Source organism: Oncorhynchus keta, chromosome 7, assembly GCF_023373465.1.
Source record: "Oncorhynchus keta strain PuntledgeMale-10-30-2019 chromosome 7, Oket_V2, whole genome shotgun sequence".
Classification (NCBI taxonomy): domain Eukaryota; kingdom Metazoa; phylum Chordata; class Actinopteri; order Salmoniformes; family Salmonidae; genus Oncorhynchus; species Oncorhynchus keta.
In genome coordinates, this window is record NC_068427.1 from 45,946,237 (window position 1) to 45,973,454 (window position 27,218).

The 27,218-nt window shown below is 47.3% G+C and overlaps 1 protein-coding gene and 1 long non-coding RNA gene across 5 annotated transcripts in view; one reads left to right on the forward strand and one right to left on the reverse strand.

The window, feature by feature from the left end:
• The first annotated feature begins 650 nt into the window (after positions 1 to 650).
• LOC118386441 (dedicator of cytokinesis protein 9-like) overlaps positions 651 to 27,218 on the forward strand; it is a 195,835-nt gene continuing 169,267 nt past the window's right edge. For all 4 annotated transcript variants that reach the window (XM_052523007.1, XM_052523015.1, XM_052523017.1 and 1 more), the window contains exon 1: positions 651 to 1,104. In XM_052523007.1, the coding sequence (XP_052378967.1) occupies positions 988 to 1,104 (117 nt within the window). In that variant the 5' untranslated portion in view covers positions 651 to 987. The remainder of the gene's footprint in view (positions 1,105 to 27,218) is intronic.
• Positions 10,208 to 13,606, reverse strand: LOC127931179 (uncharacterized). Its single transcript, XR_008140216.1, has 3 exons — positions 11,010 to 13,606; positions 10,722 to 10,836; positions 10,208 to 10,581 (listed from the first exon to the last, which is right to left on the reverse strand). It is a non-coding gene; the product is annotated as an uncharacterized LOC127931179 (long non-coding RNA).

Genomic DNA, 27,218 nt, shown 5'->3' on the forward strand with positions numbered 1-27,218 from the left:
TCGTTATAACAGGTATGCTAGTCCATCACTAGTCGTTATAACAGGTATGCTAGTCCATCACTAGTCGTTATAACAGGTATGCTAGTCCATCACTAGTCGTTATAACAGGTATGCTAGTCCATCACTAGTCGTTATAACAGGTATGCCAGTCCATCACTAGTCGTTATAACAGGTATGCCAGTCCATCACTAGTCGTTATAACAGGTATGCCAGTCCATCACTAGTCGTTATAACAGGTATGTCAGTCCATCACTAGTCGTTATAACAGGTATGCTAGTCCATCACTGGTCGTTATAACAGGTATGCCAGTCCATCATTGGTCGTCATAACAGGTCTATAACAGGTCTCTACAGCCCAGTATTCTCAGCATACCAGTGTGAACATTGTATTTTGCCATTATTAGGCTGAAAAAATGTTTTTTAAACCATATGTTTGATTTGTTTTTATACTTATTGCCTTTTCTTGTTGGTACAATAAAAGTGGCAATTGATTACAATTATTTATTCTTTAAATTAGTTATCCACATTGCAATGTTTTGAAATGGGCGCTTTTATTTTGAAGGTTTCAACATTACCATATGGACGTGACGTTATTTGTGTTGCTGGCAGAATACTAGTGATTTCTTCTGGCTGACGTCGTTGCATGAGCCTACACCGTCACCGACCATTTGGAGACGGAGGGGCAGCGGTAAATGAGACCGTGACAGCTCTGAAGAATGGTTTATTATGACAACAATAACTCCGCGGGGGAATGTAACGGCTACAAGTGAAAGTAATACAATACAACTTTCACTTGTAATTGGTGCACATTATGAGATCAAAAAGGCATACTCAACCACCTGAACATGATCCAGTTTCAAACGCAATGTGCGCACTAGTGGAGTTGAATAAACTGATTAATTAACCGGTTTATGAATTCAGTTTGAACTTTTATTTGACGTTTAATCAATTCTTGAAAGAAATTGATGAAAGGCAGAACTCGACAAAAATGTCTGTTCCAGTACATCCGGAGACCAGGAAATTTACAAGGGGACTAAGTAAACCTGGCACTGCGGCTGAACTAAGGCAAAGTGTCTCTGAGGTTGTCAGGACCTCCGTGTTTATTGTAAGTACACCATTTCCATACCTTCTTTCTCTACGTAATCTTTCGCTTTTTTTCTATCATACATCTGTCTGCCATTGTGCCTTGTGTGTTGTTACTTTGTAGCCTATCGAGGTGTCACCCAACCTGTCCATGTGTCTCTAGAGTTCTGACTGGAGGTCAGCTGGTGGAGCGCTATGATACTCTTACTCAACATGGGTCCCAATAAGATCTGAATTCCATTTTGTATAAGTACTTGAAAGCATGAAATGATGCATTCCATGTTGGGTGGGGGGTTTTACATATTATTTGACTTGACCTTTTATTTGTTTAAATTACTTTAGGTGTGTTTTGTCATCTTCACCTGCCTCACTCACGTTATTGAGTTTTATTCCATTCGAGTTAAACAGGTTTCACCCTCTGATCCTCCATTAAGGTCAATCCCATCCTTCTTTCATTGATCCAATATGCAGATGAGATAGAGGCACACAGCAGCAACGGTAGGCCTATAGGCTACATGGATAATTATGGATATTTAAAAACATCTAACCTTTGGGGTAGAGGGGATTCTACTAAGCTAACATATGGAATTGTTTTAAGATTGATCTTTTAACTATTTAATTTAGAATTTTAAGACCCATGAATGTAAAAATATATATATATATATATATATATATATATATATAAAACAATTATTTGATAAAATATTGAATTTGGCCGACTATAGCCCATAGAAACGCATTGAATTACACATTAATAAATGGCAAAACAGACAGTAAAACAATTAATCATAAGGAATACATTTTTTAAGTGTCTGTCCTATATATAGGAGATACAGTGCACGTGGAAAGTATTCAGACCCTTTGACTTTTTCCACTTTTTATTTATGTTACAGCTTTATTCTATAATGGACCCCCCCCAAACAATACCTCATAAGGACAAAGCACAAACAGGTTTTTAGAGATTTTGGCAAATGTATTACGAATAAAAACTGAAATATCACATGTACAGTGTATATGGAATGTGTTCAGACCCCTTCCCTTTTCCACATTTTGTTACATTACAGCCTCATTCTAAAACGGATTAAATTAAATACAAATCTCATCAATCTACACAAAATACCCTATAATGACAAAGTGGAAACAGGTTTATATCTTTGCAAATGTATAAAACATAAAACCAGATAACCTTTATTTACATAAGTATTCAGATCCTTTGCTATGCGACTCGAGATTGAGCTAAAGCACATCCTGTTTCAATTGATCGTCCTTGAATTGTTTCTACAACTTGATTGGAGTCCACCAGTGGTAAATTCAATTAATTGGACATGATTTGGAAAGGCACACGCGTCTATATAATGTCCCACAGTTGACGGGCCGCCCCCAGGTGGTGAGGGTAGGCAACAACACATCTGCCACGCTGATCATCAACACGGGGGCCACTCAGGGGTGCATGCTTAGTCCCCTCCTGTGCTCCCTGTTCACCCATGACTGCGGGGCCAAGCACGACTCCAACATCATCATTAAGTTTGCCGACGACACAACAATGACAGCCAAAAGGGAGGAGATCAGAGACCAGGCAGTGTGGTGCCAGCACAACAACCTCTCCCTCAACGTGATCAAGACAGAGGAAAAGGGAGGAGATCAGAGACCAGGCAGTGTGGTGCCAGCACAACAACCTCTCCCTCAACGTGATCAAGACAGAGGAAAAGGGAGGAGATCAGAGACCAGGCAGTGTGGTGCCAGCACAACAACCTCTCCCTCAACGTGATCAAGACAGAGGAAAAGGGAGGAGATCAGAGACCAGGCAGTGTGGTGCCAGCACAACAACCTCTCCCTCAACGTGATCAAGACAGAGGAAAAGGGAGGAGATCAGAGACCAGGCAGTGTGGTGCCAGCACAACAACCTCTCCTCAACGTGATCAAGACAAAGGAAAAGGGAGGAGATCAGAGACCAGGCAGTGTGGTGCCAGCACAACAACCTCTCCTCAACGTGATCAAGACAGAGGAAAAGGGAGGAGATCAGAGACCAGGCAGTGTGGTGCCAGCACAACAACCTCTCCCTCAACGTGATCAAGACAGAGGAAAAGGGAGGAGATCAGAGACCAGGCAGTGTGGTGCCAGCACAACAACCTCTCCCTCAACGTGATCAAGACAGAGGAAAAGGGAGGAGATCAGAGACCAGGCAGTGTGGTGCCAGCACAACAACCTCTCCCTCAACGTGATCAAGACAGAGGAAAAGGGAGGAGATCAGAGACCAGGCAGTGTGGTGCCAGCACAACAACCTCTCCCTCAACGTGATCAAGACAAAGGAAAAGGAGTGCCGAGCACGCCCCCGTTCTAATCGACAGGGCTGTAGAGGAGCAGGTTGAGAGCTTAGAGTGTCTTAGTGTCCACATCACCAACAAACTATCATGGTCCAAACACACCAAGACAGTTGTGATGACAATGCCTATTCCCCCTCAGGAGACTGAAATGATTTGTCATGGGTCCTCAGATCCTCAAAAAGTTGTACAGTGGCACCATCGAGAGCATCCTGATACCGCCTGGTATGGCAAATGCTCGGCCTTCGACCACAAGGCGGCACAGAGAGTAGTGCGTACGGCCCAGTACATCACCGAGGCTAACCTGCCTGCCATCCAGGACCTCTACACCAGGCGGTGTCAGAGAAAGGCCCTAAAAATTGCCAAAGACTCCAACCACCATAGTCATAGACGGTTCTCTCTGCTAACGCACGGCAAAGTGGTACCGGAGCGCCATGTCTAGGTCCAAAAGGCTTCCTAACAGCCCCCCCGCAATTGTTTTTACCGTGTATAGTCACTTTACAAATGACCTTGACTAACCTGTATATTGACTCGGTAACGGTACCCCCTGTATATATCCTCATTATTGTTATGCACATTTATTGTTACTTTTTGATTGATTCGATTTTTTTACTTTAGTTTATTTAGTAAATATTTTCTTATCTCTTCTTGAACTGCATTGTTGATTAAGGGCTTGCAAGTAAAGCTTTTCACAGTAAGGTCTGTTGTTTTCGGCGTATGTGACAAATACAGTTTGATTTGTTATCTAAATATACATTTTGCAAATGCTCTGGGAGAAAGGAGTTTACACTTGTGTGTACTGTGTTTGTTGTGGTTTCGGAGTCATTTGTCATGTTCTGACCCTACTCTCTGTTACCGTTCAGGCTCTCTGTTACCGTCCAGGCTCTCTGTTACCGTCCAGGCTCTCTGTTACTGTCCAGGCTCTCTGTTACTGTCCAGGCTCTCTGTTACCGTCCAGGCTCTCTGTTACTCTCCAGGCTCTCTGTTACTGTCTAGGCTCTCTGTTACTGTCCAGGCTCTCTGTTACCGTCCAGGCTCTCTGTTACTGTCCAGGCTCTCTGTTACTGTCCAGACTCTCTGTTACCGTCCAGGCTCTCTGTTACCGTCCAGGCTCTCTGTTACCGTCCAGGCTCTCTGTTACTGTCCAGGCTCTCTGTTACTGTCCAGGCTCTCTGTTACCGTCCAGGCTCTCTGTTACTGTCCAGGCTCTCTGTTACTGTCTAGGCTCTCTGTTACTGTCCAGGCTCTCTGTTACCGTCCAGGCTCTCTGTTACCGTCAAGACCCTCTGTTACCGTCCAGGCTCTCTGTTACTGTCCAGACTCTCTGTTACCGTCCAGGCTCTCTGTTACTGTCCAGACTCTCTGTTACCGTCCAGGCTCTCTGTTACTGTCCAGGCTCTCTGTTACCGTCCAGGCTCTCTGTTACTGTCCAGGCTCTCTGTTACCGTCCAGGCTCTCTGTTACTGTCTAGGCTCTCTGTTACTGTCCAGGCTCTCTGTTACCGTCCAGGCTCTCTGTTACTGTCCAGGCTCTCTGTTACCGTCCAGGCTCTCTGTTACCGTCCAGGCTCTCTGTTACCGTCCAGACCCTCTGTTACTGTCCAGGCTCTCTGTTACCGTCCAGGCTCTCTGTTACCGTCCAGGCTCTCTGTTACTGTCCAGACTCTCTGTTACTGTCCAGGCTCTCTGTTACTGTCCAGACTCTCTGTTACTGTCCAGACTCTCTGTTACCGTCCAGGCTCTCTGTTACCGTCAAGACCCTCTGTTACCGTCCAGGCTCTCTGTTACTGTCCAGACTCTCTGTTACTGTCCAGGCTCTCTGTTACTGTCCAGACTCTCTGTTACCGTCCAGGCTCTCTGTTACTGTCTAGGCTCTCTGTTACCGTCCAGACTCTCTGTTACCGTCCAGACTCTCTGTTACCGTCCAGGCTCTCTGTTACCGTCCAGGCTCTCTGTTACCGTCAAGACCCTCTGTTACCGTCCAGACTCTCTGTTACTGTCCAGGCTCTCTGTTACCGTCCAGGCTCTCTGTTACTGTCTAGGCTCTCTGTTACTGTCCAGGCTCTCTGTTACCGTCCAGGCTCTCTGTTACCGTCCAGGCTCTCTGTTACCGTCCAGGCTCTCTGTTACTGTCCAGGCTCTCTGTTACTGTCCAGGCTCTCTGTTACCGTCCAGGCTCTCTGTTACAGTCCAGGCTCTCTGTTACTGTCTAGGCTCTCTGTTACAGTCCAGGCTCTCTGTTACTGTCTAGGCTCTCTGTTACCGTCCAGGCTCTCTGTTACCGTCCAGGCTCTCTGTTACCGTCCAGGCTCTCTGTTACTGTCTAGGCTCTCTGTTACCGTCCAGGCTCTCTGTTACCGTCCAGGCTCTCTGTTACCGTCCAGGCTCTCTGTTACCGTCAAGACCCTCTGTTACCGTCCAGACTCTCTGTTACTGTCCAGGCTCTCTGTTACCGTCCAGGCTCTCTGTTACTGTCTAGGCTCTCTGTTACTGTCCAGGCTCTCTGTTACCGTCCAGGCTCTCTGTTACCGTCCAGGCTCTCTGTTACCGTCCAGGCTCTCTGTTACTGTCCAGGCTCTCTGTTACTGTCCAGGCTCTCTGTTACCGTCCAGGCTCTCTGTTACAGTCCAGGCTCTCTGTTACTGTCTAGGCTCTCTGTTACTGTCTAGGCTCTCTGTTACAGTCCAGGCTCTCTGTTACTGTCTAGGCTCTCTGTTACCGTCCAGGCTCTCTGTTACCGTCCAGGCTCTCTGTTACCGTCCAGGCTCTCTGTTACTGTCTAGGCTCTCTGTTACCGTCCAGGCTCTCTGTTACTGTCTAGGCTCTCTGTTACTGTCCAGGCTCTCTGTTACTGTCCAGGCGCTCTGTTACAGTCCAGGCTCTCTGTTGCTGTCTAGGCTCTCTGTTACTGTCCAGGCTCTCTGTTACCGTCCAGGCTCTCTGTTACCGTCCAGGCTCTCTGTTACCGTCCAGGCTCTCTGTTACCGTCCAGGCTCTCTGTTACCGTCCAGGCTCTCTGTTACCGTCCAGACTCTCTGTTACTGTCCAGGCTCTCTGTTACCGTCCAGGCTCTCTGTTACCGTCCAGGCTCTCTGTTACCGTCCAGGCTCTCTGTTACCGTCCAGGCTCTCTGTTACCGTCCAGGCTCTCTGTTACCGTCTAGGCTCTCTGTTACCGTCCAGGCTCTCTGTCACCGTCCAGGCTCTCTGTTACCGTCCAGGCTCTCTGTTACCGTCCAGGCTCTCTGTTACTGTCCAGGCTCTCTGTTACTGTCCAGGCTCTCTGTTACCGTCCAGGCTCTCTGTTACCGTCCAGGCTCTCTGTTACCGTCCAGGCTCTCTGTTACCGTCTAGGCTCTCTGTTACCGTCCAGGCTCTCTGTCACCGTCCAGGCTCTCTGTTACCGTCCAGGCTCTCTGTTACCGTCCAGGCTCTCTGTTACTGTCCAGGCTCTCTGTTACTGTCCAGGCTCTCTGTTACTGTCCAGGCTCTCTGTTACTGTCCAGGCTCTCTGTTACCGTCCAGGCTCTCTGTTACTGTCCAGGCTCTCTGTTACTGTCCAGGCTCTCTGTTACTGTCCAGGCTCTCTGTTACTGTCCAGGCTCTCTGTTACAGTCCAGGCTCTCTGTTACTGTCCAGGCTCTCTGTTACCGTCCAGGCTCTCTGTTACTGTCCAGGCTCTCTGTTACCGTCCAGGCTCTCTGTTACTGTCTAGGCTCTCTGTTACTGTCCAGGCTCTCTGTTACTGTCCAGGCTCTCTGTTACAGTCCAGGCTCTCTGTTACTGTCCAGGCTCTCTGTTACCGTCCAGGCTCTCTGTTACTGTCCAGGCTCTCTGTTACTGTCCAGGCTCTCTGTTACAGTCCAGGCTCTCTGTTACTGTCCAGGCTCTCTGTTACCGTCCAGGCTCTCTGTTACTGTCCAGGCTCTCTGTTACTGTCCAGGCTCTCTGTTACCGTCCAGGCTCTCTGTTACTGTCCAGGCTCTCTGTTACTGTCCAGGCTCTCTGTTACAGTCCAGGCTCTCTGTTACTGTCCAGGCTCTCTGTTACCGTCCAGGCTCTCTGTTACTGTCCAGGCTCTCTGTTACTGTCCAGGCTCTCTGTTACCGTCCAGGCTCTCTGTTACCGTCCAGGCTCTCTGTTACTGTCCAGGCTCTCTGCTACTGTCCAGGCTCTCTGTCACCACACCTTCATATTATTTATTCAGACAAAGGATTCTGGAGGAGGAGACGAGGGATATGCATTTTTAGAAGGAAGCCATTGTGAATATGACCGACTAAGGACAACTACGAAGTTGAGAATGGCCTGGTTGCAGCAGCTGCGTGAATATTATTTGACATCCTCCAACTGGCGGCCAACGTATGGTGGCTGGTAGGAGTCATGAAGCTGGAAGCACAGCTCTGTTGTTCTGGTGAAGTGGGGACTCTCAGTGGAATGGGACAGGACTGTGATTGCACACGAGACCTATGTCCACACACACACACACACACACACACACACACACACACACACACACACACACACACACACACACACACACACACACACACACACACACACACACACACACACACACACACACACACACACACACACACACACCTTGTAAGTAATTCCTCGGTGAAACATGTAAATACCCTTAGAGGCAGAGCAGGATCTCCTTCAGCAACGTAACGGGGAGATTGTGACGGATCCCCCACCATTCTGGGCGATTGGATTTCAGTCTACATTACAACACAAATGTATTGTACTCTTTCTGTCTGAAAGATTGTAATCCAAAATGGCCACTAAGAAGTCATAATGAGCTGAATAGATTCTCTTTGGTCGGTAGATATTGTATGGCTCCAAATAGAAAGTCATGGATTGGATAAATGCAAATGTTGGATTTTGGAAGCATACACTGTCCACTCTTCTACTGATTAGCCAGCTTATGATGTTTCTGAGAGGACACACTGGGCAGAGACCCTGTGTTTATTGTTGGAGTAGAGTGACGTGCCAGTGGATAGGGCCCATCCCTGAGATGTCTCTCTGTTTCTCCGTGCCCAGAGCAGAGCCAGGGTTCTCTCTGTGAATACCCAGGTTTCTCTCTGTGAATACTCTTTCTCTCTGTGAATACCCAGGTTTCTCTCTGTGAATACCCAGGTTTCTCTCTGTGAATACCCAGGTTTCTCTCTGTGAATACCCAGGTTTCTCTCTGTGAATACCCAGGTTTCTCTCTGTGAATACCATTAGAACCATAATGGACGTCATCAGCTTTGAATGTGTTGCTGCTGATGCTGGTGGTGACGGCAGCAACTCAAAAGTCTACCTTTGAAACAAAACAGGATTTAGCACTCACTCTCTCTGTCTGTCTCTCTGTCTCTCTCTCTCTCGCTCTCTCTCTGTCCCGATTATTAGATTAAACAGAAATGCCTTGGCCACTTTAGAAAATATTCCTCTCAAATTAAGGGCTCTGGAATCTATCTTCTCTGATGTACCAGTCTGATGGGTTGATGGGCTGTTGGTCTGATGGTCTGATTGTCTGATGGTCTGATGGTCTGATTGTCTGATTGTCTGATGGGCTGATGGTCTGATTGTCTGATAGGCTGATGGGCTGATGGGCTGATGGGCTGTTGGGCTGATGGTCTGATGGTCTGATGGTCTGATTGTCTGATTGTCTGATAGGCTGATGGGCTGATGGGCTGATGGGCTGATTGTCCGATGGGCTGATGGTCTGATTGTCTGATGGGCTGATGGGCTGATGGGCTGATGGGCTGATGGGCTGATGGGCTGATGGTCTGATGGTCTGATGGGCTGATGGGCTGATGGTCTGATGGGCTGATGGTCTGATGTCTGATTGTCTGATGGGCTGATGGTCTGATGGTCTGATGGGCTGATGGGCTGATGGGCTGATGGGCTGATTGTCTGATGGTCTGATGGTCTGATGGTCTGATTGTCTGATGGGCTGATGGTCTGATGGTCTGATGGTCTGATTGTCTGATGGTCTGATGGTCTGATGGTCTGATGGTCTGATGGTCTGATTGTCTGATTGTCTGATGGTCTGATGGTCTGATGGTCTGATTGTCTGATGGTCTGATGGTCTGATGGTCTGATGGTCTGATGGTCTGATTGTCTGATGGTCTGATGGTCTGATGGTCTGATTGTCTGATGGTCTGATGGTCTGATTGTCTGATTGTCTGATGGTCTGATGGTCTGATTGTCTGATGGTCTGATGGTCTGATGGTCTGATGGTCTGATTGTCTGATGGTCTGATGGTCTGATGGTCTGATGGTCTGATGGTCTGATTGTCTGATGGTCTGATGGGCTGTTGGTCTGATTGTCTGATTGTCTGATGGGCTGATGGGCTGATTGTCCGATAGGCTGATGGGCTGATGGGCTGATGGGCTGATGGTCTGATGGGCTGATGGGCTGATGGTCTGATTGTCTGATGGGCTGATGGGCTGATGGTCTGATGGTCTGATGGGCTGATGGGCTGATGGGCTGATTGTCTGATGGTCTGATTGTCTGATGGGCTGATGGTCTTAGCCTGTTGATGACAGCTACAAATGATCTGTTAACGCACAAGTGCTAGAAAGCAGCTGTTGTGTAATTGGGGGGCGGTTGTGTAATTGGGGGGCGGTTGTGTAATTGGGGGGCGGTTGTGTAATTGGGGGGCGGTTGTGTAATTGCAATCAATAGTCCATGTTGCATTTCAGCTAATGTTGATAGACTTAGATCCTCCCTGGCCCTGCTGTTGGTGGGAACCTGGGGGAGGGATATCATCTCACACAGCCTCCAGGCCTGTCATATGGTCCAGGCCTGTCATATCTGAATAGCCAAGGCTGCGGGAGCCTCGCGGGGGGCCCTTTGTTCGTCACAGAGGGCGATGGAGAAATCTGACACCGCATAAACTGTTTGGCAGGCGGTACAGCAGAGCATTTCCTGTCTCAAATAAACTGACCTACTGAGCATCAACAAATAGTCGTCAAGCCACTAACTCTCTGTGTTCATTTCCCTCTTTCACTCGTAGTCTTTTGTTATCATCCATGATGCTTTTTCTTCAGGAGTCATTTATAGTAGCAGTCACGGTGTTGTTGTGAGCAACCCTCACATCAGTGTACAGACAGACAGCTCAACAACCCTCACATCAGTGTACAGACAGACAGCTCAACAACCCTCACATCAGTGTACAGACAGACAGCTCAACAACCCTCACATCAGTGTACAGACAGACACCTCAACAACCCCCACATCAGTGTACAGACAGACACCTCAACAACCCCCACATCAGTGTACAGACAGACAGCTCAACAACCCTCACATCAGTGTACAGACAGACACCTCAACAACCCTCACATCAGTGTACAGACAGACAGCTCAACAACCCTCACATCAGTGTACAGACAGACAGCTCAACAACCCTCACATCAGTGTACAGACAGACAGCTCAACAACCCTCAGCATCAGTGTACAGACAGACAGCTCAACAACCCTCACATCAGTGTACAGACAGACAGCTCAACAACCCTCACATCAGTGTACAGACAGACAGCTCAACAACCCTCACATCAGTGTAGACAGACAGCTCAACAACCCTCACAACAGTGTACAGACAGACAGCTCAACAACCTCACATCAGTGTACAGACAGACAGCTCAACAACCCTCACATCAGTGTACAGACAGACAGCTCAACAACCCTCACATCAGTGTACAGACAGACAGCTCAACAACCCTCACATCAGTGTACAGACAGACAGCTCAACAACCCTCACATCAGTGTACAGACAGACAGCTCAACAACCCTCACATCAGTGTACAGACAGACAGCTCAACAACCCTCACATCAGTGTACAGACAGACAGCTCAACAACCCTCACATCAGTGTACAGACAGACAGCTCAACAACCCTCACATCAGTGTACAGACAGACAACTCAACAACCCTCACATCAGTGTACAGACAGACAGCTCAACAACCCTCACATCAGTGTACAGACAGACAGCTCAACAACCCTCACATCAGTGTACAGACAGACAGCTCAACAACCCTCACATCAGTGTACAGACAGACAGCTCAACAACCCTCACATCAGTGTACAGACAGACAGCTCAACAACCCTCACATCAGTGTACAGACAGACAGCTCAACAACCCTCACATCAGTGTACAGACAGACAGCTCAACAACCCTCACATCAGTGTACAGACAGACAGCTCAACAACCCTCACATCAGTGTACAGACAGACAGCTCAACAACCCTCACATCAGTGTACAGACAGACAGCTCAACAACCCTCACAACAGTGTACCGACAGACAACTCATCAGGTGGTCGTGCCACAGACCAGGAACATTGTCTCCAGTGTAATTTCAATAAGTCTTTGACTCTGGCGGATAGCCATTCAAATCAAATCAAATGTATTTATAAAGCCCTTCATACATCAGCTGATATCTCAAAGTGCTGTACAGAAACCCAGCCTAAAACCCCAAACAGCAAGCAATGCAGGTGTAGAAACACAGTGGCTAGGAAAAACTCCCTAGAAAGGCCAGAACCTAGGAAGAAACCTAGAGAGGAACCAGGCGATGTGGGGTGGCCAGTCCTCTTCTGGCTGTGCCGGGTGGAGATTATAACAGAACATGGCCAAGATGTTCAAATGTTCCTAGATGACCAGCATGGTCAAATAATAATAATCACAGTGGATGTCGAGGGTGCAACAGGTCAGCACCTCAGGAGTAGATGTCAGTTGGCTTTTCATAGCCGACCATTCATCTCTACCTCTCCTGCTGTCTCTGGAGAGTTGAAAACAGCAGGTCTGGGACAGGTAGCACGTCCGGTGAACAGGTCAGGGTTCCATAGACGCAGTCAGAACAGTTGAACCTGGAGCAGCAGCACGCCCAGGTGGACAGGGGACAGCAAGGAGTCATCATGCCAGGTAGTCCTGAGGCATGGTCCTCTGAGAGAGAGAAATAAAGAAAGAGAGAGAGAGAGAGTTAGAGAGAGCATACTTAAATTGACACAGAACAGCGGATATGACTGGAGAAATACTCCAGATATAACAGACTGATCCTAGCCCCCCGACACATAAACTACTGCAGCATAGATACTGGAGGCTGAGACAGCATTGACCTTTGACCCTGTACCGGATTATGTGAGAGGACTGGTGGACAGCCATTGCCTGACCTTTGACCCTATACTGGATTATGTGAGAGGACTCTGGTGGATAGCCATTGCCTGACCTTTGACCCTGTACTGGATTATGTGAGAGGTGTCTTTTGTAAAATGGACAATCCTTTAAAACGACCATTGTTATCAAATAGGCTTGTCATAAGTCTTTCTCTTACCTTTTCTAATTGTGATTAAGGGGAAATGAAAGGGTGTTTAATGTAGCCTAATGTTGTGTGGGATAGAGTGCCCGTAAGGTGGACTTTCTTTCGACTTGTTTTTATGGATGTGTGTATAAATATGTAATTCACTTTTCCAGCCCTATGCGGTCATGAATCCAGTGTTGAGCTTGGCCCTGTGAACCTGGTGAATGGATACTGTTGTTCCCCGTCAGGAACAGTAGAGATGGGTGAACTGTGGAGAATGACTGACGTGCTGTATGCTGTATGCTACCCTCCTTGCCAGTCAGGAGATCAGTGGATTGTAATGGTTGTCCAGCAGAGCAGGCCTTAAGCAGCTTGGTTGCACGCACTCTCTCCGATCTCTCTCTCTACCCCTCTCTCCCTTTGCTTTTTCTGCATCTCTCTCCAACTCTGGTCTCTCTCCGCTCTCTATCTCTCTCGCTCTCTTTCTCTCTCTCTCTCTGGTCTCTCTGGTCTCCCTCTCTCTAGTCTCTCTGGTCTCTCTCTCTCTAGTCTCTCTGGTCTCTCTCTCTCTAGTCTCTCTGGTCTCTCTCGCTGTCTCTCTCTCTTTCTCTGGTTTCTCTCTCGCTCTCTGGTCTCTGGTCTCTCTCTCACTCTCTCTCTCTCTCTAGTCTCTCTGGTCTCTCTCTCTAGTCTCTCTGGTCTCTCTCTCTAGTCTCTCTGGTCTCTCTCGCTCTCTTTCTCTGGTCTCACTATCTCTGGTCTCTCTCTTTCTCTGGTCTCTCTCTCTGGTCTCTCTCTTACTCTCTGGTCTCTCTCTCTCTCTCTTCTCTCTGGTCTCACTATCTCTGGTCTCTCAATTCAATTTCAATTCAAGGGCTTTATTGGCATGGGAAACATGTGTTAACATTGCCAAAGCAAGTGAGGTAGATAATATATAAAGTGAATATATAAAGTGAAATAAACAATAAAAATTAACACAGTAACCATTACACATTCAGAAGTTTCAGAACAATAAAGACATTACAAATGTCATATTACATATACAGTGTTTTAACAATGTACAAATGGTAAAGGACACAATATAAAATAAATAATAAATATCTCTCTTTCTCTGGTCTCTCTGGTCTCTCACTCTCTCTGGTCTATCTCTCTAGTCTCTCTGGTCTCTCTGGGTCTCACTATCTCTGGTCTCTCTCTTTCTCTGGTCTCTCTCTCTGGTCTCTCTCTTACTCTCTGGTCTCTCTCTCTCTCTCTTTCTCTCTGGTCTCACTATCTCTGGTCTCTCAATTCAATTTCAATTCAAGGGCTTTATTGGCATGGGAAACATGTGTTAACATTGCCAAAGCAAGTGAGGTAGATAATATATAAAGTGAATATATAAAGTGAAATAAACAATAAAAATTAACAGTAACCATTACACATTCAGAAGTTTCAGAACAATAAAGACATTACAAATGTCATATTACATATACAGTGTTTTAACAATGTACAAATGGTAAAGGACACAATATAAAATAAATAATAAATATCTCTCTTTCTCTGGTCTCTCTCTCTCTGGTCTCTCACTCTCTCTCTGGTCTCTCTCTCTCTCTCTCTCTCTCTCTCTCTCTCTCTGGTCTCAATTCATTTCAAATAAATTCAAGGGGTTTTATTTGCATGGGAAACATATGTTAGCGTTGCCAAAGCAAGTAGATAAGAAACAAAAGTGAAATAAATAATAAAAATGAACAGCAAACATCACACTCACAGAAGTTCCAAAAGAATAGGTAGGCCAGTTGAGAACAAGTTCTCATTTACAACTGCGACCTGGCCAAGATAAAGCAAAGCAGTGTGACAAAATCAACAACACAGAGTTACACATAAACAAACGTACAGTCAATAACACAATAGAAAAAATATATGTACAGTGTGTTCAAATACTGTATGTACATCGTTGTAACGATGTGCAAATGGTTAAAGTACAAAAGGGAAAATAAATAAACATAAATATGGGTTGTATTTACAATGGTGTTTGTTCTTCACTGGTTGCCCTTTTCTTGTGGCAACAGGTCACACATCTTGCTGCTGTGATGGCACACTGTGGAATTTCACCCAGTAGATATGGGAGTTTATCGAAATCGGGTTTGTTTTTTCAAATTCTTTGTGGATCTGTGTAATCTGAGGGATATGGTCATACATTTGGCAGGAGATTAGGAAGTGCAGCTCAGTTTCCACCTCATTTTGTGGGCAGTGTGCACATAGCCTGTCTTCTCTTGAGAGCCAGGTCTGCCTACGGCGGCCTTTTTCAATAGCAAGGCTATGCTCACTGAGTCTGTACATAGTCAAAGCTTTCCTTAAGTTTGGGTCAGTCACAGTGGTCAGGTATTCTGCCACTGTGTACTCTCTGTTTAGGGTCAGTCACAGTGGTCAGGTATTCTGCCACTGTGTACTCTCTGTTTAGGGTCAGTCACAGTGGTCAGGTATTCTGCCACTGTGTACTCTCTGTTTAGGGTCAGTCACAGTGGTCAGGTATTCTGCCACTGTGTACTCTCTGTTTAGGGTCAGTCACAGTGGACAGGTATTCTACCACTGTGTACTCTCTGTTTAGGGTCAGTCACAGTGGTCAGGTATTCTGCCACTGTGTACTCTCTGTTTAGGGTCAGTCACAGTGGTCAGGTATTCTGCCACTGTGTACTCTCTGTTTAGGGTCAGTCACAGTGGACAGGTATTCTGCCACTGTGTACTCTCTGTTTAGGGTCAGTCACAGTGGACAGGTGTTCTACCAATGTGTACTCTCTATTTATGGTCAGTCACAGTGGACAGGTATTCTACCACTGTGTACTCTCTGTTTAGGGTCAGTCACAGTGGACAGGTATTCTACCACTGTGTACTCTCTGTTTAGGGTCAGTCACAGTGGACAGGTATTCTGCCACTGTGTACTCTCTGTTTAGGGTCAGTCACAGTGGACAGGTGTTCTACCAATGTGTACTCTCTATTTATGGTCAGTCACAGTGGACAGGTATTCTACCACTGTGTACTCTCTGTTTAGGGTCAGTCACAGTGGACAGGTATTCTACCACTGTGTACTCTCTGTTTAGGGTCAGTCACAGTGGACAGGTATTCTACCACTGTGTACTCTCTGTTTAGGGCCAGTCACAGTGGACAGGTATTCTACCACTGTGTACTCTCTGTTTAGGGTCAGTCACAGTGGACAGGTGTTCTACCACTGTGTACTCTCTGTTTAGGGTCAGTCACAGTGGACAGGTATTCTACCACTGTGTACTCTCTGTTTAGGGCCAGTCACAGTGGACAGGTATTCTACCACTGTGTACTCTCTGTTTAGGGTCAGTCACAGTGGACAGGTATTCTACCACTGTGTACTCTCTGTTTAGGGTCAGTCACAGTGGTCAGGTATTCTGCCACTGTGTACTCTCTGTTTAGGGTCAGTCACAGTGGACAGGTATTCTACCACTGTGTACTCTCTGTTTAGGGTCAGTCACAGTGGACAGGTATTCTACCACTGTGTACTCTCTGTTTAGGGTCAGTCACAGTGGACAGGTATTCTACCACTGTGTACTCTCTGTTTAGGGACAAATAGCATTCTAGTTTGCTCAGTTTTTTGTGAGTTCTTTCCAATGTGTCAAGTAAATGCCTTTGTGTTTTCTCATGGTTGGGTCTAATTGTGTTGCTGTCCTGGGGCTCTGTGGGTCTGTTTGTGTTTTCTCATGATTTGGTCTAATTGTGTTGCTGTCCTGGGGCTCTGTGGGGTCTGTTTGTGTTTTCTCATGATTTGGTCTAATTGTGTTGCTGTCCTGGGGCTCTGTGGGGTCTAATTGTGTTGCTGTCCTGGGGCTCTGTGGGGTCTGTTTGTGTTTTCTTGTGATTTGGTCTAATTGTGTTGCTGTCCTGGGGCTCTATGGGGTCTGTTTGTGTTTTCTCATGGTTGGATCTAATTGTGTTGCTGTCCTGGGGCTCTGTGGGGTCTGTTTGTGTTTTCTCATGATTTGGTCTAATTGTGTTGCTGTCCTGGGGCTCTGCGGGGTCTAATTGTGTTGCTGTCCTGGGGCTCTGTGGGGTCTAATTGTGCTGCTGTCCTAGTGCTCTGTGGGGTCTAATTGTGTTGCTGTCCTAGTGCTCTGTGGGGTCTAATTGTGTTGCTGTCCTGGGGCTCTGTGGGGTCTAATTGTGTTGCTGTCCTGGGGCTCTGTGGGGTCTAATTGTGTTGCTGTCCTGGGGCTCTGTGGGGTCTAATTGTGTTGCTGTCCTGGGGCTCTGTGGGGTCTAATTGTGTTGCTGTCCTGGGGCTCTGTGGGGTCTAATTGTGTTGCTGTCCTAGTGCTCTGTGGGGTCTAATTGTGTTGCTGTCCTAGTGCTCTGTGGGGTCTAATTGTGTTGCTATGCTGGGGCTCTGTGGGTGTGTTTGTGTTTTCTCATGGTTGGGTCTAATTGTGTTGCTGTCCTAGTGCTCTGTGGGGTCTAATTGTGTTGCTGTCCTGGGGCTCTGTGGGTGTGTTTGTGTTTTCTCATGGTTGGGTCTAATTGTGTTGCTGTCCTGGGGCTCTGTGGGTCTGTTTGTGTTTTCTCATGGTTGGGTCTAATTGTGTTGCTGTCCTGGGGCTCTGCGGGGTCTGTTTGTGTTTTCTCATGATTTGGTCTAATTGTGTTGCTGTCCTGGGGCTCTATGGGTCTGTTTGTGTTTTCTCATGGTTGGGTCTAATTGTGTTGCTGTCCTGGGGCTCTGCGGGGTCTAATTGTGCTGCTGTCCTGGGGCTCTGTGGGGTCTAATTATTGTTGCTGTCCTGGGGCTCTGTGGGGTCTAATTGTGTTGCTGTCCTAGTGCTCTGTGGGGTCTAATTGTGTTGCTGTCCTGGGGCTCTGTGCGGTCTAATTGTGTTGCTGTTCTGGGGCTCTGTGGGTGTGTTTGTGCTGCTGTCCTGGGGCTCTGTGGGGTCGAATTATTGTTGCTGTCCTAGTGCTCTGTGGGGTCTAATTGTGCTGCTGTCCTGGGGCTCTGTGGGGTCTAATTGTGTTGCTGTCCTGGGGCTCTGTGGGGTCTAATTGTGTTGCTGTCCTGGGGCTCTGTGGGGTCTAATTGTGTTGCTGTCCTGGGGCTCTGTGGGGTCTAATTGTGCTGCTGTCCTGGGGCTCTGTGGGGTCGAATTATTGTTGCTGTCCTAGTGCTCTGTGGGGTCTAATTGTGTTGCTGTCCTGGGGCTCTGTGGGGTCTAATTGTGCGACTGTCCTGGGGCTCTGTGGGGTCGAATTATTGTTGCTGTCCTAGTGCTCTGTGGGGTCTAATTGTGTTGCTGTCCTAGTGCTCTGTGGGGTCTAATTGTGTTGCTATGCTGGGGCTCTGTGGGGTCTGTTTGTGTTTTCTCATGATTTGGTCTAATTGTGTTGCTGTCCTGGGGCTCTGTGGGTCTGTTTGTGTTTTCTCATGGTTGGGTCTAATTGTGTTGCTGTCCTGGGGCTCTGTGGGGTCTAATTGTGTTGCTGTCCTGGGGCTCTGTGGGGTCTGTTTGTGTTTTCTCGTGATTTGGTCTAATTGTGTTGCTGTCCTTGGGCTCTGTGGGGTCTGTTTGTGTTTTGTCAACAGAGCCCCAGGACCAGCTTGCTTAGGGGACTCTTTTCCAGGTTAATCTCTCTGTAGGTGATTGCTTTCTTGTGGAAGGATTGGGAATAAATTCTACAACTACCTAAAAGGATGTTAATGGCTCTTTTCTGGATTTTGATAATTAGTGGGTATCGGCCTAATTCTGTGTGCATTCTGCATGCATTATTTTTTGTTCGACATTGTACAGGGAAGATAGTTTTGCAGAATTCTGCATGCGGAGTATCAATTTGGTGGTTGTCCCATTTTGTGATGTCTTGGTTGGTGAATGGACCCCAGACCTCACATCCATAAAGGGCAATGGGTTCTATAACCGATTCAAGTATTTGTAGCCAGATCCGAATTGGTATGTCGATATTTTATGTTCCTTTTGGTGGAATAGAAGGCCCTTCTTGCCTTGTCCCTCAGATTGTTCACAGCTTTGTGGAAGTTACCTGTGGCGCTGATGTTTAGGCCGAGGTATGTATAGTTTTTTGTGTGCTCGAGGGCAACGGTGTCTAGATGGAATTTGTATTTGTGGTCCTGGTGACTGGACCTTTTATGGAACATTATTTTGGTCTTACTGAGATTTACTGTCAGGGCCCAGGTCTGTCAGGGCCCAGGTCTGTCAGGACCCAGGTCTGTCAGGGCCCAGGTCTGTCAGGGCCCAGCTCTGTCAGGGCCCAGCTCTGTCAGGGCCCAGGTCTGTCAGGGCCCAGGTCTGTCAGGGCCCAGCTCTGTCAGGGCCCAGGTCTGTCAGGGCCCAGGTCTGTCAGGGCCCAGCTCTGTCAGGGCCCAGGTCTGTCAGGGCCCAGCTCGGTCAGGGCCCAGGTCTGTCAGGGCCCAGGTCTGTCAGGCGCCAGCCCTGTCAGGTCCCAGGTCTGTCAGGGCCCAGGTCTGACAGAATCTGTGCAGAATATCTAGGTGCTGCTCTAGGCCCTCCTTGGTTGGGGACAGAAGCACCAGATCATCAGCAAACAGTAGACGTTTGACTTCAGATTGTAGTAGGGCGAGGCCGGGTCCTGCAGACCGGGTAAGGGTACTGTTAGTGAACAGAGGTCAGTGATATGTGTTTCTGTGTCAAGGTAAGGGTACTGTTAGTGAACAGAGGTCAGTGATATGTGTTTCTGTGTCAAGGTAAGGGTACTAACAGTGAACAGAGGTCAGTAATATGTGTTTCTGTGTCAAGGTAAGAGTACTGTTAGTGAACAGAGGTCAGTGATATGTGTTTCTGTTTTAAGGTAAGGGTACTAACAGTGAACAGAGGTCAGTGATATGTGTTTCTGTGTTAAGGTAAGGGTACTGTTAGTGAACAGAGGTCAGTGATATGTGTTTCTGTGTCAAGGTAAGGGTACTGTTAGTGAACAGAGGTCAGTGATATGTGTTTCTGTGTCAAGGTAAGGGTACTGTTAGTGAACAGAGGTCAGTGATATGTGTTTCTGTGTTAAGGTAAGGCTACTGTTAGTGAACAGAGGTCAGTGATATGTGTTTCTGTGTTAAGGTAAGGGTACTGTTAGTGAACAGAGGTCAGTGATATGTGTTTCTGTGTCAAGGTAAGGGTACTGTTAGTGAACAGAGATGGCGAGACAGATGGGCTCTCAGCCTGCATGGATCCTTAATACATGGGACCATTAAGAGACACTTTGGCCAAGTCACCACTCTATCACACTGAACAATCCCTATCCACTTTCCCCTTGTAGACAGCACTCAACCTCCCTGATATCTTTGATAGTTATGGCCTCTGGCATGCTGTATGGGAAAGGGGGATACCTAGTCAATTGTACAACTGAATTCATTCAACTGAAATGTGTCTTCCGCATTTAACCCTCTGAATCAGAGAGGTGAGGGGGGGCTGCCTTAATCGACGTCCACGTCTTCTGCGCCTGGTGAACAGTGGGTTAACTGCCTTGTTCAGTGGCAGAGCGACAGATTTTACCTTGTCAGCTCAGGAATTCAATCTAGCAACCTTTCGGTTACTGGTCTAACGCTCTAACCACTAGGCTACCTGCCGCCCCAGTGAGGTAGACAACAGGCTGCTGTGTGGCTCTGTCCTGCTGTATGGCTCTGTCCTGCTATGTGGCTCTGTCCCGCTGTATGGCTCTGTCCTGCTGTATGGTGGCTGCTGTATGGCTCTGTCCTAATGTATGGTGGCTGCTGTATGGCTCTGTCCTAATGTATGGCTCTGTCCTGCTGTATGGCTCTGTCCTGCTGTATGGCTCTGTCCTGCTGTATGGCTCTGTCCTGCTGTATGGCTCTGTCCCGCTGTATGGCTCTGTCCTGCTGTATGGCTCTGTCCTGCTGTATGGTGGCTGCTGTATGGCTCTGTCCTAATGTATGGCTCTGTCCTAATGTATGGCTCTGTCCTGCTGTATGGCTCTGTCCTGCTGTATGGCTCTGTCCCGCTGTATGGCTCTGTCCCGCTGTATGGCTCTGTCCTACTGTATGGCTCTGTCCTGCTGTATGGTGGCTGCTGTATGGCTCTGTCCTAATGTATGGCTCTGTCCTGCTGTATGGCTCTGTCCTGCTGTATGGCTCTGTCCTGCTGTATGGCTCTGTCCCGCTGTATGGCTCTGTCCCGCTGTATGGCTCTGTCCTGCTGTATGGCTCTGTCCCGCTGTATGGCTCTGTCCTGCTGTATGGCTCTGTCCTGCTGTATGGTGGCTGCTGTATGGCTCTGTCCTAATGTATGGCTCTGTCCTAATGTATGGCTCTGTCCTGCTGTATGGCTCTGTCCTGCTGTATGGTGGCTGCTGTATGGCTCTGTCCTAATGTATGGCTCTGTCCTGCTGTATGGCTCTGTCCTGCTGTGTGGCTCTGTCCCGCTGTATGGCTCTGTCCTGCTGTATGGTGGCTGCTGTATGACTCTGTCCCGCTGTATGGCTCTGTCCTACTGTATGGCTCTGTCGTGCTGTATGGTGGCTGCTGTATGGCTCTGTCCTGCTGTATGGTGGCTGCTGTATGGCTCTGTCCCGCTGTATGGCTCTGTCCCGCTGTATGGCTCTGTCCTGCTGTATGGTGGCTGCTGTATGGCTCTGTCCTAATGTATGGCTCTGTCCCGCTGTATGGCTCTGTCCTTCTGTATGGTGGCTGCTGTATGACTCTGTCCTGCTGTATGGTGGCTGCTGTATGGCTCTGTCCCGCTGTATGGCTCTGTCCCGCTGTATGGCTCTGTCCCGCTGTATGGCTCTGTCCCGCTGTATGGCTCTGTCCTGCTGTATGGTGGCTGCTGTATGACTCTGTCCTGCTGTATGGTGGCTGCTGTATGGCTCTGTCCCGCTGTATGGCTCTGTCCCGCTGTATGGCTCTGTCCCGCTGTATGGCTCTGTCCTAATGTATGGCTCTGTCCTGCTGTATGGTGGCTGCTGTATGGCTCTGTCCTAATGTATGGCTCTGTCCTGCTGTATGGTGGCTGCTGTATGGCTCTGTCCTAATGTATGGCTCTGTCCTGCTGTATGGCTCTGTCCTGCTGTATGGCTCTGTCCCGCTGTATGGCTCTGTCCTACTGTATGGCTCTATCGTGCTGTATAGCTCTGTCCTACTGTATGGCTCTGTCCCGCTGTATGGCTCTGTCCCGCTGTATGGCTCTGTCCTACTGTATGGCTCTGTCGTGCTGTATAGCTCTGTCCTGCTGTATGGCTCTGTCCTGCTGTGTGGCTCTGTCCCGCTGTATGGCTCTGTCCTGCTGTATGGTGGCTGCTGTATGACTCTGTCCTGCTGTATGGTGGCTGCTGTATGGCTCTGTCCTAATGTATGGCTCTGTCATGCTGTATAGCTCTGTCCTGCTGTATGGCTCTGTCCTGCTGTGTGGCTCTGTCCCGCTGTATGGCTCTGTCCTGCTGTATGGTGGCTGCTGTATGACTCTGTCCCGCTGTATGGCTCTGTCGTGCTGTATAGCTCTGTCCTGCTGTATGGCTCTGTCCTGCTGTATGGCTCTGTCCCGCTGTATGGCGCTGTCCTACTGTATGGCTCTGTCGTGCTGTATAGCTCTGTCCTACTGTATGGCTCTGTCCTGCTGTATAGCTCTGTCCTGCTGTATGGCTCTGTCCTGCTGTATGGCTCTGTCCCGCTGTATGGCGCTGTCCTACTGTATGGCTCTGTCCTGCTGTATGGCTCTGTCCTGCTGTATGGCTCTGTCCTGCTGTGTGGCTCTGTCCCGCTGTATGGCTCTGTCCCGCTGTATGGCTCTGTCCTGCTGTGTGGCTCTGTCCTACTGTATGGCTCTGTCGTGCTGTATAGCTCTACAGCTCCATGTAATGTCTGTTGTCCAACACTACATCTCTATGTAATGACTGTTGTCCATTAGGAAATTGGACTGAGTTGGAGCTGTCTTTGACAGATGATCTGCTAGATGTGTGTTCTCTACTTGAATGGTGTCTAGTCTGCATCTAAATAGGACACGGTAACAGAAGAGAAAGGGAATCAGGGGTCTGTATTGATACCCTAGTGTTTAACTGGAACACTCTATACTGTCTGTATTGATGCCCTAGTATACAAACAGAATACTCTTTACTGTCTGTAATGATGCCCTAGTATACAAACAGAATACTCTTTACTGTCTGTAATGATGCCCTAGTATACAAACAGAATACTCTATACTGTCTGTATTGATGCCCTAGTATACAAACAGAATACTCTATACTGTCTGTAATGATCCCCTAGTATACAAACAGAATACTCTATACTGTCTGTATTGATGCCCTAGTATACAAACAGAATACTCTTTACTGTCTGTAATGATGCCCTAGTATACACACAGAATACTCTTTACTGTCTGTAATGATGCCCTAGTATACAACCGGAATACTCTTTACTGTCTGTATTGATGCCCTAGTATACAAACAGAATACTCTTTACTGTCTGTATTGATGCCCTAGTATACAAACAGAATACTGTTTACTGTCTGTATTGATGCCCTAGTATACAACCAGAATACTCTTTACTGTCTGTATTGATGCCCTAGTATACAAACAGAATACTCTTTACTGTCTGTATTGATGCCCTAGTATACAAACAGAATACTGTTTACTGTCTGTATTGATGCCCTAGTATACAACCAGAATACTCTTTACTGTCTGTATTTATTTTTTTTCACTTTTAAATGTCAGAAAGGGGTTTCTCTTAATTTTCAGAAGTGATTTAACTAGACTGGAAACATTTAAAGGCCACATGAAACAGCTATGACCAATGACGTGGGAGTTGTGGCGTGGAAGCGTCAAGTAAAGTGGGGAATACAATTCACCCACAGGGCTGGCCATAAACAACGTTTGCTTGGTACGAGGCACGCTTCTTGGCAGTTGTGGTTTTAAACCAGATCCACCACTCAAGGCCCTCGTGGTCAGAGAATAGATGCTTTAGAGGGATGTCCTTTGTGGAGCACAGGATAATTCAGGTCATCAAACACAGGAGTTGAGGGGATTGTTTTTAGCCAGGGCCTGTCAAGTCTTGTTTTTTTCCATTTGTCTGAATGCAGTAGCAATGTGGCCAACTCAAATGATCACATGGTCTGCTAGGGAAACAAATCATTTGGAAAAGGGATGGACCATTGTGGATTCTTGCACTGACATACATCTTTGTGAACACTAACCAAAATAGAATATTTGCACTCCCAGTGAGGACACTGTTTCCAGCAAAGAATCCCATCTGACACTGATACATAAGTAATCCAGACATGCTATTTAAGGTCGTTTCAGACTTGTGGCTTATTTAACCATTTCCTGCTGAAAGAAAACAAATGGAGAAGTACTGTCTCTTCAATGCTTCCCACTCACTTCACTCCAACAGGTTATTGGATTCTCTGATGTGTGATATGTTAGCCCTTGGGCACAATAGACCATTGATTTCTCACTGGCTAAGCCTGGGATTCCATTTAGTTGTGTACTGATTTCATGGCTCTTATGTAATTGTGACTGGTTAGACGGAAATAGCTCTCTGTTTGGACCAGAGGCGAGAGAACAGAGCAACTCTTTCCACTTGCTAGCTCTATGAGCAAAAAAAAACACTAAGATTTACAGCCCATTGAATACGCGCCTGGCCCACTCTGCCCCAAAATCTATAGACCCTGCCCAAACTGGAAGTGTTCATGACTTCCTGTCTCCCATCTCCTTGTGGAAGTAGAGAGGCCAGAGTTCCTAGATAGAGATGGTTTCCTGTAGCAGTAGTTGGACTGGCAGAGCAGACAGACAGATAAGCAGACAGACAGAGTCCAGGGCAGAGCAGACAGACAGATATGCAGACAGACAGGCAGAGTCCAGGGTAGAGCAGACAGACAGATAAGCAGACAGACAGGCAGCGTCCAGGGTAGAGCAGACAGACAGACAGAGTCCAGGGCAGAGCAGACAGACAGACAGACAGATAAGCAGACAGACAGGCAGAGTCCAGGGTAGAGCAGACAGACAGACAGAGTCCAGGGCAGAGCAGACAGACAGACAGATAAGCAGACAGACAGGCAGAGTCCAGGGTAGAGCAGACAGACAGATAAGCAGACAGACAGGCAGAGTCCAGGGTTGCTGGGAAACCTGCCCACTGTGACAGTTCTCCCCGATAGAGCATGACTGTTTTGGAAAACAGGGAAGGTTACCATAACAAAGTACCTGGGTTTTAAAGAGCCTGTAGATGGTGCTTTCCTGTTAACAAGTGCAGGGCAGCTGCTCTGGGACCTGTATCGCCCTACTGCTCGCCATAACACTTCAACTGTTTCCCCTGGCTTTTCCAATGTTTAAAGTATTCTCACAATAACATTTCAACTCTGAAATGTTGGTAAGGTACCAAAACAGTAACACCAGTGTATGAAGAGTGAGGCAAGCATTGGTCTAGTCGAGGCTTGTTGCTGAGGTGACGTTTGTTTTTATCTTGGAGTCTGGAATGCTCTCTGCGTTTGTTTAGGTCCTACCTCCTGCAAGGCTGTAAACACTATGGTTTGAATACCACCTCCCTACACGATCAAACATCCCCCTCATTCACTTCAGTACTTTTGAAGACTTGCTAAAGTGTTCAACATTGACATAAAGTGTTCAACATTGATATTATATAGTCTATATACTGTACATGATTTAAAAAAAAATATATATAATACTTTTGCGTCCATGATTTAGCAGATGCAGTGCGCCACTGCTCAATGCTTAAAGGGGAAACACTTGCTACCATACCATTATGTGGACTGTTGTCTCCAGCCTGTACCCTTTGGCTGAAGGAGGCTATTTTGGTTGATCAGGGCATAGTTGTGGCTGTCGGGGACCGACTAACTGATTGGGGGTCATGTCCTTCTGGCTTCTTTTTCCTTCTCTGATGATGTTGCAAGCCTTCCTTTGTAAACTGATAGAACAGTAGTAATCATTCTCTGTTACCCAATTAGGCATTCCTGCCCTGTTGAGTGATGGTGACGTAGTGACAGGTCAGCTGGAGCCACGAGTCATATGGTGCGGTACGATGTCCTCTCATCTCTTCAGCCCCTGGAGAGAATCACCCTCACACGGCCCTCTGAACCACATATTCACCAGACGCTGGGAAGTACTTGTATGTTTTCACAGACGTTTAGTGAATCTCATATACCTCTGCCTTTTGGCTGTGACCATCGTGTGTTGAGAAAGCGCCTTCTATTTTCCAGAGACTCCATCTTCATGAGAATAGTGTGGCTTTGGTGTTGAATTAAGCCCTCCCATTTCCTGGTTCTTTCTAAGGGAGTACAAGGTAGGCCTGGGGGCTACAGTATGAGTCTCCGTTAGCCCGAAGCAGCTTGGAGGTATAGCGTGACTTCCCTATTAATGAGCGTTAAGAGGCAGCACGACCCTCCCTTGGGAATTGTCAGGCACCGAAGTCACGATACGAGGCCGCCGGTACGATATGATCACGCTACGTACGCGCCGATACGATATGTATTCTTGCTATTCCATGTCAATTGCGATGTGATAATGTGATTTTATTGCAATTCGATGTTCCAAACATATTGCTCGTCATATGTCTTCTGCAGAGAGACAAGAGAGAACCATGAGATCAGTCATGGAAATAAAATAGCTGAAAACTAATTGGCTCCCTATTTAAAAAGAAGATGGAGAACAAGTATTGAAGGAAAAGTACTGGTACAGCAATCTAGCCCAAAGAATATATATTGCGATTTTGTCAAAACGATACGATACGATTATATTGTCAAAAATAATATCCCGATATGTAACTATCGATTTCCCACCCCCCATCACTCATGTCCCTCCCAGCCCTTCTACAGGAAGTGAATCAGAGCACTATCAGGAAGCCTGTCTACAGTATGTCTGTGCCTGGGAACACACACATGGCTGATCCATTGGCTTGTGAGTGGCTGACCATTTAGTAATAAGTAAGGAGATGAAGCCTAAAAGCTTTTTATGGGTCTGATTAGCGTTGCCCCTCCTCCTCCTCCTCCTCCTCCTCCTCCTCCTCCTCCTCCTCCTCCTCCTCCTCCTCCTCCTAGCCTGCAGGCAGATTAAACTCAGGGGAATTATGTCTTCAAAAGTACTACGCAGGGCCTAGCAGAGTGGAGACAGGTCCGTGTTTACTGTGGGAGTAGACAGACTGATGGACAACACATTTCTTTTTTCTTTTTTTTGTGAGGTGTGTTTATCCATTTCGGCTCCTTGATTTGTCTATAAAAACAATGCTTCCTTCGCTTAACCCACCTTCTGCTACTAATTACTTTAAATGCTGGGAACCAGGGAAGGTTCAGTCTTGTTATCTGTTTCCCTTTCCAGATGGCATTTTCTCCATATTCAATCCACTGCCAATTCCACCTTCATTTTAGTTTGCCTAGCCTTTCTCCATGTGACATTTCCAGCCAGGTCACCCATGGTACAAGTCTATGTTTGACGTCCATTCATGTCTGAGGACGTTGGGTTGCTGTGGAAACAGGCCACTAGGGGAAACGGTGAGCACTGTTACCTTCAAGTAGAATCTGCCTCTGATTCCAAAGGTTGCAAGTTTGAATAATAGCAATAG